This window comes from Artibeus jamaicensis, unplaced genomic scaffold (genome assembly GCF_021234435.1).
Source record: "Artibeus jamaicensis isolate MK-2021 breed Jamaican fruit bat unplaced genomic scaffold, CSHL_Jam_final contig_76, whole genome shotgun sequence".
Classification (NCBI taxonomy): Eukaryota; Metazoa; Chordata; class Mammalia; order Chiroptera; family Phyllostomidae; genus Artibeus; species Artibeus jamaicensis.
Genome location: NW_026521954.1, coordinates 4,986,995 through 4,996,595, shown reverse-complemented (window position 1 = coordinate 4,996,595; position 9,601 = coordinate 4,986,995). Strand labels below are relative to the sequence as shown.

Here is a 9,601-nt window from a genome sequence, read left to right as displayed (position 1 = left end):
CCTTTAAGGCTTAGTGATCCCCAGTCACAAAGATGGACCCCCTGCTAGTTTCTAGCAGTTTGCATTTTAGCTTTCACACTTAGATCTACAATTAACCGGGAATGCATCTGTGACATGACTAGGGGCTCAAGTTTATTTTTCTTTTTCCTGTACGGATATACAGTCGACCCCGCACCATTCATCAGTGGGAAAAGGCCTGTCCCGTTGCTCCAAAATAAGTGAGCTGTTCACACAAGTGCAGTCTTTGGACTCTCCATTCTCTTCCATCCCGTCTCCACCCTCCCTTTTTGTTCTTTTTAAAAGATTTTATTTATTTATTTTTAGAGAGAGGGGAAGAGAAACATCAATGTGTGGTTGCCTATCACGCACCCAGCACTGGGACCTGGCCCACAACCCAGGCATGTGCCCTGACTGGGAATCCAACGGCAGCCAGGGCCTCTTTCCTTTTTCTTTGATAAGCATTTTCTCGGTTTTTGTTGACCCTCAGAATTTCTACTTAACTCTTAGGGTCCTGAGTGTGCCCATCCTTGGATCCCAGCACCTGACCCGGTGCCTGGCGCACAGCAGGAAGTGAATAGCTGTTGTGTGATGGGGGTGACCTAGGGACCTTCTCACTGATGGTAGGAAGGACCACCGCCCCTTCACCCTTCTACCCCGGCTGCTCCCCCCAGAGGCGCGCCGGTGAACTGCAAGGGGCGTGTTCAGCGGCAGCGTCAGTTTCCTGCGGGCGGGTTGGCTCAGCAGGCTGCTCCCCGCCCCGCGGGACGGCCAGAGCGACACCGCCACCTCCAGAGCTCGGTGGTGGCAGCGTGGGGATGGCAGCGGTTCAGGGAAGCTGTGGCTCGGGCGCGGACACCCGGCTGGACCAGGAGACAGCCAGGTGGCTTCGGTGGGACAAGGTGAGAGGCGCCCGGAGGCTGGGGGCGCCGGGAGGAGGCGCCGCGCCCCTTTCCTGCGGCCAGAGGCGTTGCCGGTGCTTCCTTCCTGGCCTCCCCTCCCACGGGGAGACGGGCGAGGAGGACTCAGCGGCGGCCAGGCCTCTCGGGGCCCCGTGGGCGTGGGGCACGTCCCGAGTTTGTCCGGGAAAGGCTGCCCCGGGACACTACCAGCCCGCCGACCGGCCGGGGCTGCAAGTTCCGGAATCCGGGAGAGAGGAGGGTTGGCCCGAACCTGAGGGTTTTTGGACTCACTGGGGGCGCGCTCCTGTCCGGCAAACTGCCCGCTGGTCCTCCGCAGTCGGACGTGTCCACCCCCCACGCCCCCACCCCCGCGGGAGTCGCGCCGTCAGCCTCTTCCTTTGGCTCCCAGAGCAGCATTCCCACCCACGGCTCCCAGGGGCCCGGCTGGGCTCGCCCGACCTCAGGCTTCTTTCTCAAGTCTCTGACTTGCTGAGATCAGAGGGAACCCCTTAAACCCTGCACTCCTAGCTCTGTTCACCCGCTTAGATGCTGCAGCACAGAGAGAGTCGGGAAGCCAGCTCCAGACTTGCCTCCCTCTCTCCTCTCTAACTTGGAGTCTTCGGCTTCCTCCTGGTTCCTTCCTGCCTGCTGTTGGTTGTCTTGGAATGTTCTCTGCTCTCTTCTGCTGAACTCATTTCTCGTGGTTCGGATCCGAACTTAAATGCGGCCTATGTAGACAGGCCTTCTCTGGCTCCTGAGGGTATAAACTATTTCTCCCTAAACACACTGTTCTTTTCCTTCATAGGTTTTACTGCGATTGGGGGGGGGGGGTCGCTTGTTTGTAGACTTTTTTGTTTAATGTCTCTCTCCAGGGCTGACTTCAAAGGCAATGACATCCCACGGGGGGAGCACAGGACCCGTTCTAGGAGGGCCCAGCGCTTGGTTAAATACTCCGCTCCTGTCTTGAAATTCCTAACAATTGTTGGATGAGAGGTCCCGTTTTTTACTTGGCGCTGGGCTCCAGCAAGCCAGGTAGCGGGGCCTGACCGCGCCTTGGCAAATGTTCACGATTTGTACAGTGCGGATGCAGTAGACGCAGGGTTCCTCCGCGATCCCAAGGCAGAGCGTTCCCGTGAGACCATTGACAAGCTCAAAGGGTGAAGAGCAAAGAAGAAATTACCATTAATTTATAAGGAAAATATTTTCAGCATTCCTGACCCAAAAAGTAACCTACCAAGTGATACCATACAACACATAAAGCATAAAATAATCCTAAAATATACTAAAAGCAGGGATGATATGATAAACACCATGTGTTGTACACCAACAGTCCACTCTAGCAACAGACTTTCCATCTTATTCATTATTGAAGAGACCACTTGATACTGACAGAACCAAGAGTAACTCAGGCAGCTTTCAAGATTTTTTTCTCTGACTGTAGATGGTATGGGTGGTGGATGCAGGAGAGTTCACACACACTGTCATTATTTCATTCATCATGATCAAAACAATAATGTCCAGTGTTATACTACAACTCTATGAGCTCTTACGCTTTTCCGATACTTTAGGACACATCTTGCTAAAAGATGCACGGAATGAGCCCAGATAAAGCTCAGATGCTCACAGACACAGTTCACAGCTCTAGTGACCTGAGGCTGAGGTGCTGAGTGTGGTTTCCTGGGGCAGGAGCTTGCGGGGCTGCTTGCTGCTGGGGCTGCTGCTGCTGCTTCTGTGGTGGCTGCTGCCAAACACAGGCTGACTGCTGTTTTCACTTCTGGCTTTTTTTTTTTTTTTTTTTGTAAAGGCAAAAATCCTCTTTGGATTTCTTTCTTTCAGTTACCAAAACAGACACTAGCAGGTCTTTTGTAACACAAACTTTCGAAAAGCAAAGCCGGGTGGGGTGGGGGGGAGGGCTCCCTGGACCTAAAGTAGTTGTTGAGTAAAGAAAGATTGCATGTCCTGTCAGCAGGGCATGGTCTCCGGTCTCCTCCCTCTTTACCTTCTGGCCCCTGTGGAGGAAAAGCACATCCTGTTTCTGGATGCTATTGGCAACATTTCTGCTTTCCTGAAAAGATAGCCTGTAATTCTCTAGGGAAGGAAAGGGCTTCCATTTCTGGTAACTTGGTAACTTCGCAGTGTGTAGAAAACTTTTAGGTGGTAAAGAATTGTTCCTAAAACTTTCTCTTTGAAGAAATGTTTATTTCTACACCTAATTTCCACAGGGCAGAGGTGGGGTTGTGGCCCTTGTTACTTTGTAATTGCTACCACTTCTCTTCTTTCCTCTCCCAATTTCTTTGGTTTGAGACTGGCAGCAAGAGGAAACTTCCTGCTAGCTGAAGAGCATTGCAGCCCATTCATTGGCCTGGGCCCCCAGGAGCAAAACACCCCGCATTTCCATGGAGCCTTCCCCCTCCTCTGTAGCTGCTGCCAGCTTTGGTCATTCCCCCCGTTGATTCCCACCTCTGCTGCCCTCTGGACTTTCTTATCACTTCTCCTTTGGTTTCTCTCAGGCTATTGGTCTTTTATAGATATAAAGGCCAGTTATTTTTTTGTAGATACCAAAGGCCAATCAGAATTCTCCACATCAATACTGAAACTCACCAGATATTGGGTGTGGTGTTGAAGTTTTGGCTTTTGCATTCTTTCAGCAAACATTAATTGAATTGCTTTTATGTTCCAGACCCATCACTGGGGCCACCTGCCAGTCTGATTGGTCAGTTTATGCTCTGATCAGGGGCTTTCACTCAATTCCTCTGGATTCTGAAACAATCAGGAAATCTGGGCTTAATTCCAGAAGGTCAAGGTTTTATTGTGAGAGCATTTCAAAGTTTAATAGTGTGGTCACATCGTGCCTGCATGTTCTTCTAGTGAAATGATGAGTGTAAGGTAGAAATAAAGTAGTGCCTCTCTTCTGAGCTCTTAATTTAAAATGTCTGGTAGGGAATTGGCGTGATTGCCATTTTTCTCTTTCTGAACATTTTCTGCAACTGTTGTACAAAGAAAAAAGAGCCATGTAAAGTGAACTTAACACGGCCCTTGACTGTCTATTTGAAGCAGTGAGTATGAGAGAAAAGGCACAGAGTTCACGCTTACCATGCAGTTTAAGCAGGTCTCTTAATCTCTGAGGTGTCCTCATCTGCAGAAGGGTTTTGTTATTTGTCTGCCTCTCGAAGTCATTATAGGATTCAGATATGTGACATCACTGTACAAGTTATGAAACCCTACTAAAATAAGGTTTTGATTTTAATTATATAATCTTTTGCTCTCTGGGAAAATTTGAATACATTAGGGAAGAAAATGAATGTTTGATTACAACTAAGTACCAGGCAGACGAAGATGTTTTACATTAATTTAATGTAAACTACCTCAAAACCATCTTGTAAGGAACATTCTAGACTGTTTGCCCAAGTGAATAAAGAGAGTTGCTGGGTGGTGGTGTGGCTGAGATTTCATTCTGGTGTTAAACCCCTCAACCTATAAGTTCATTCCATTTTTCCAAATTGCTTGTCTTGGTAGGAAAGAAAATAATACATTATAAAGGGAATGGCTAAATACAGATGTGGGCAAAAGTATGTGTACAGTTCATATGGAAAAAAGACATGCAAGTTTTGATTATTACAGTAGCTTTATTAACTCTTTCACATACAACTGTAAACATACTTTTGTCCGCCCCGTATATATTTCTATTCTAAACTATTCTAAACCTAAATATATTTCTTATTTATCACAATACCATTCATTATAATTCGAAAACCACTCTATATTTCAAATGTACAAAGCATCACAATACTGAAGTATTGAAAAGCTTCGAGAGATAGATTCCCCTCCACCCAAGGTGGAATCATTGTGGGGTTTTTGTTGTTATATTTCAGATTTCTCGTTCTGTTATTTACCTGGCTGTGTCTGGCACTTGCCATTGTCTTTTGCAGAATCCCTTAACTTTGGAGTTCGTGAAACAACTGATCGCAGGAGGCGATAGAGCAGAACTGCAGAGATGTTTCGGGGCTCGCATGGAGTTTGGGACAGCTGGCCTCCGAGCCGCAATGGGCGCCGGAGTGTCTCGAATGAACGACTTGACCATTATCCAGACTACACAGGTACCACGTGTTTTTGTGACTTAGTTATTCTCAACACGTGCCCAGTGTTACCAGACAAACTGAGGCATATTGAAAACTTGAAGAGTTTATCGGGGCAAAAAATCTGTTTGAATCAGGCAGCACTAAACTGGAAATGGTTAGAAGCCCTGCTCTGACAGGAGCTAGGAGAAAGACTTTTCTGGAGAAGAAGCAGAAGCAAAGCAAGGGGATTAATAGATGTGCTATAGCTCTAGTGGTTATCTTACCTGGGAAAGCTCAGGTGTATGTGTGGCTGGTTGTTCTTAGGTTTGATTTCTTAACCTTGAGGTATTTACAAGCTTCGATTTTGATTCGCCTAATAGGTTTGCTCCCTTAGGCTACTAAGGCATGAACACCACCTTAGTCTCATGGCCTCCTTGTGTGATTAATTGAACCCCAGGCCCCCTTTGTGTTTAACAGGCCTCCCTTGTTTTCATTACGGCCAGGTCTCAGTGGGCTGTCCCGGCACAGGGAGTCAGACGCTTACTCCGTAAGTAAGGCTTGCGCAGCTGGCTGAAGCAGCACTTGTTTCATACTGATGCAACTATTCATTCATTCATTTAACAGAGATTTACTGAGTGCCTGCCATGCACCAGACACTGGGAATATAATCATGACAAGAACAGACTTGTGGATCTTTCATTCCAGTGCAAGTCCCTTTTTGTTGCAGTTGCACAGATGCAAGCATTGGAAAGCTTTTCTAACTGCCAGAGTAACCACGAGCCAGCTCGCTTTGAGGTTAAGGCAGAGCCTGGGTGGAAGCGGTTGCTGAGTGCCCCGGCCTTCGTTTGTGAGTTTCACTATCAGAGTCCAGGCCCAACTTGAGGGAACAGAGATGAAGCCTTTGACAAGACCGAAGGGCTGCCAATGAGTGTGGAGAAGTCTGTTTATGAGGGAAGCGAGGGCGAACAGATTCTCCTGTCTCTTCAACTATTTAGACGTGTGACAAATGGAGGCCATCTTAATTCTGGGAAAGAAAAGGCTGGAGAAATTGACATGATCACATGTCAATGACACGCGCCTCCCAGCACAAAAGGCAGTTGGGCATGTGGTAGCAAAACCCTGGTAAGACGAGTTACTAGGGCTGTAGAACAAATCACCCAGAGCAGTGATTGTAAACAGTTTATTTTGCTCACAGATCTGTAGTGTGAGTGCAGCTCACTGGGGACAGCTGATCTCTGCCACAGTGGCATCACCTGGGCCCGCGAGGAGCCTGGGGCCACCTGGAAGCTCCCTCACCCGCATGTCTGCGGTCGTTGCTGGCTCCCGGCTGAGATCTGAGCCGGGACCGGACCACTGCTTGTGGCCTGGCTTCCTTACAATGTGGGGCTTGGGGAAGCATCCAGAGAGAGTGTGGGTACCAGGTGGAGGCTGTATGGACTTTTATAACCCGGCCTTGAAAGTCACCCCAGGTCACTTACTTCCACTGTATTATGTTTGTTAAAAGCAAGTCAATAAGGCTGCTCATATTTAAGGAGAGGGTATGTAGACACCCACCTGTCACTGAAGGAACCTCATGTCACATGAGAGGAGCCTGTGGGATGGGATGTATGGGCATGACCATCTTTGGAAAATTCAGTTGGTCTCACCTCCGATTAGACCCAGATGTAGGGGATTCGGTGGACTTCTCGATGAGCACGCGTCTTTTCTCCTGCCGTCATCCACGTCTAGTTCCCAGGGATGATGCAGCCTGTCCCCAGGAAGGTCGCAGGACCTACCTCAGACCCCCTCCTCCTTAGAGGACTCGGTCTCTTCTGGGATGTTGAGAAACTAAAATGAGTCCCTTAAAGGTCATCTCGTACAGTCAGCTGCCCCTTGGGTAACTTCCCCCACAATCCTAGCACCGCAGAGGGGTCACCCTTCCTGCCCTGGAACCACGCCTGCAGCAGGAGGCAGGCGTGTTAAGAGTTAAGAGAGTGTTGTGAGAGCAGCAGGGCATTTTTAAAGCTTTAGGAGCAGTTTCCACATCTTCTGAAAGCTTCCACTCCCGGCCTCAGGGAGCGTGACCTGGAGGGAGGTGCTGGCTTTCACCGTGACCTCCGCCCCCTGCCTGCTGGTCTCTGCTGTGGACGCTCCTAATGGTGTCCCCAAGTTCATCTGGCTAGATTTAAGAAGCAGATGCATGTGAGTCAAGAACATCTGAAGGGAAACAGGATAAAGACTGGAGGGACGCTTTTTTGTGCTCTGCCTCATTCATAGAGGTGATGATTTCCTCTTAGGTTACTTAACCGCATCGCAGGGCATCAGTGGTGGCGAACTTGCTGTCTTCCGAAAGAGCCATTCCATCCTTGCACTGCCGTCATTGAATGGCTTCGCTATTTTGAGTCGAAATCTAGCTTTCTGGAGCTTTTGCATGTGGATCATAGTTTGTCCTTTTGAAGCCATCCGAAGTTTATTTCTCGTGTCCTAGGGTAACCCTTCAGTTCTGAGAACCGCCCGCATCCTGCCCTGAGTCTTCTCTCGGCCATTCTCCTGGGTCCTTAGACTCAGCCGGCCTCAGAGTCTTATTAGACAGTTTGGAAGTGGGAAGATTTGGGACTAAGGCTAAATGCTTTATGTCTCAATGAACTTAGGGGCCACAACATGAGTCACCCATGGATGGGGAGAGGGTGCTGTCTCTTTTGTAAGCCTTAGTGGGTGAGCACCTCATTTCCTTCTGGGGAACCCACAAAACCAGTACACTTGTGTCCTTATTTCTTTGTATCACTCAGCCTCAGGAGATAGGCCCAAAGCATTTTTTTTCTTTCTGTCTAGGAAAAAGTAAAGGCATTCTAAATGGGCCCTGCCCCGGCAACACAGCTGTGAGGTGCCCTCCCTACCAAAGTGATCAGCCAGACTGAAATGAGTGATATGAACCGTCCTCATTACCCGGTCAACCTTTGTTTTCTTGTTCCGAGATGAATCCGGTTTCATCCAGTGCTGTAAACTGATTGGAGTCAAAGTGTGTTGTGTTCTGACCTTCCGCATTTCAGATGGAAGTGATGTCATCGCCCCCACTGCAGTAGAGCAGTGGTGTGTTCTTTCGTTTCTAGCAGGCGCGCCAGCCCGGATTCCGTGTACTCTCTGTGTATAATTGGCTGTGTCGTGCTGGTGGCCTGGTATCTTCTCCTTGGGACCTCCACCTGCTGAAAACCGGTATCACAAACAAACACAGAACATGTTAGATCAGTCAGTTGTCAAAATCTAATCAGTGCATTGAGTTCCGTTGGCCTACGGATGGTACGGAGCAGGCAGAAATGTCGGAAGCAAGCCCCTGTCCTCAGGCCCCTGGAACTCGTGTAAAAGGAGTGCAGGCTTTGAGGGAAAGTAGCAAAAACAATAACGCTCCTGACAGCAACACATAGTGCTTTTGTGGTGTTAGATTCTCAGCACTTGGCATATTTTACTCTTACGAAAGCCCCTTGCGGTACTTACTATTGCCATTCCTGATTCGCAGAAGAGGAAACTGAGGCACTAAGAGACTGAGGAACTCGTTATTTGCTCGGAGGTGGCAGAGTGGAGTCCACACCCCCTGACACTGTGCATTGACCCATCACTGAACCACCCCTGACCAGACCTGGGGAACGCATCTGGGCTCTGCCACTCATGTGTCTGGACGAGTCGCCAAGCCTCCGGGGTCTTAGTTTCCCCATTGATAAAATGGGGCTTCTTGGCAAAGTGGACCAGGGGTTAGTGATTTTAGATATTAAGTGTCCAACGTAGTACCTGATACATATAGATCAACAATAAAGTTTTCGTTTTCCTGTTTGTTCACCTTATTTAATTGCTAAGGAATCTCTCCCTTCTCTGCTACAGTGTCTCCTGTGGAAGTAGAGAAAAATTGATCAATTTACCATATACGTTTGAAGTGTTAAAACATACATACTCTTTTAACCTATGGGGTGTTTTTAGGGATTTTGCAGATACCTTGAAAAACAGTTCAGTGACCTTAAGCAGCGAGGTGTCGTGATCAGCTTTGACGCTCGAGCTCATGCAGCGAGTGGAGGCAGCAGCAGAAGGTATTTGAACACACTCTGTCTCTTCGTCATGTGTTCTGTGCTTTTAGTTTTAATCATTATTTCAATAGCTTGCTTTTGAAAGCCATTTGTCAGCTTCATTGCTTAACTACAACAAACGAAGGGTAAATTCTGTTCGCAACTTTTAAAAATTCTGGTTTTACGTTTGGGTTAAGAAAGTGAAATTATTTTGACAATTAAGAATTTAATACATAGCTATATGAAAGAAATTTTGTTAAGTAGCAACCTTGTTTCTTCTCACTTTCTTCCTTTAGTGTAATTTTTTTCTCCCAGTACTCATAAGCCTGGTGAGCTCCTTCCCATTCTGGAATGCCCATGTCAAACTCTATTCCTGTCGCAATCCAATGGGACTCTCTCTTACTTAGCTGTAGGAGATGGTAATAGTCAGGATGATGGTGACGATAGAATAGCAGTCATTTTGTGCTGAGGGTAAGCTAAGCACTTAGGCATTTAGTCACTGAATCCTGTAAGACATGTAACTTTTTTCTCTGCTCTAAGATCATAAAGGGAAAAAGAAGCCTAACATTAAGCATAAAGAGGCTAGCACCACAGGTTGGCCAGCTTTTTCTCT

At 47.8% G+C, this 9,601-nt stretch overlaps 1 protein-coding gene across 1 annotated transcript in view; it reads left to right on the top strand.

Annotated features, from left to right (window-relative positions):
* Nucleotides 1-749: 749 nt before the first annotated feature.
* Nucleotides 750-9,601, top strand: part of PGM2 (phosphoglucomutase 2) — a 29,742-nt gene continuing 20,890 nt past the window's right edge. The window contains exons 1-3 of the mRNA XM_037140368.2: nt 750-899; nt 4,829-4,996; nt 8,906-9,012. Coding sequence (XP_036996263.2) covers nt 816-899; nt 4,829-4,996; nt 8,906-9,012 — 359 coding nt within the window. The 5' untranslated portion in view covers nt 750-815. The remainder of the gene's footprint in view (nt 900-4,828; nt 4,997-8,905; nt 9,013-9,601) is intronic.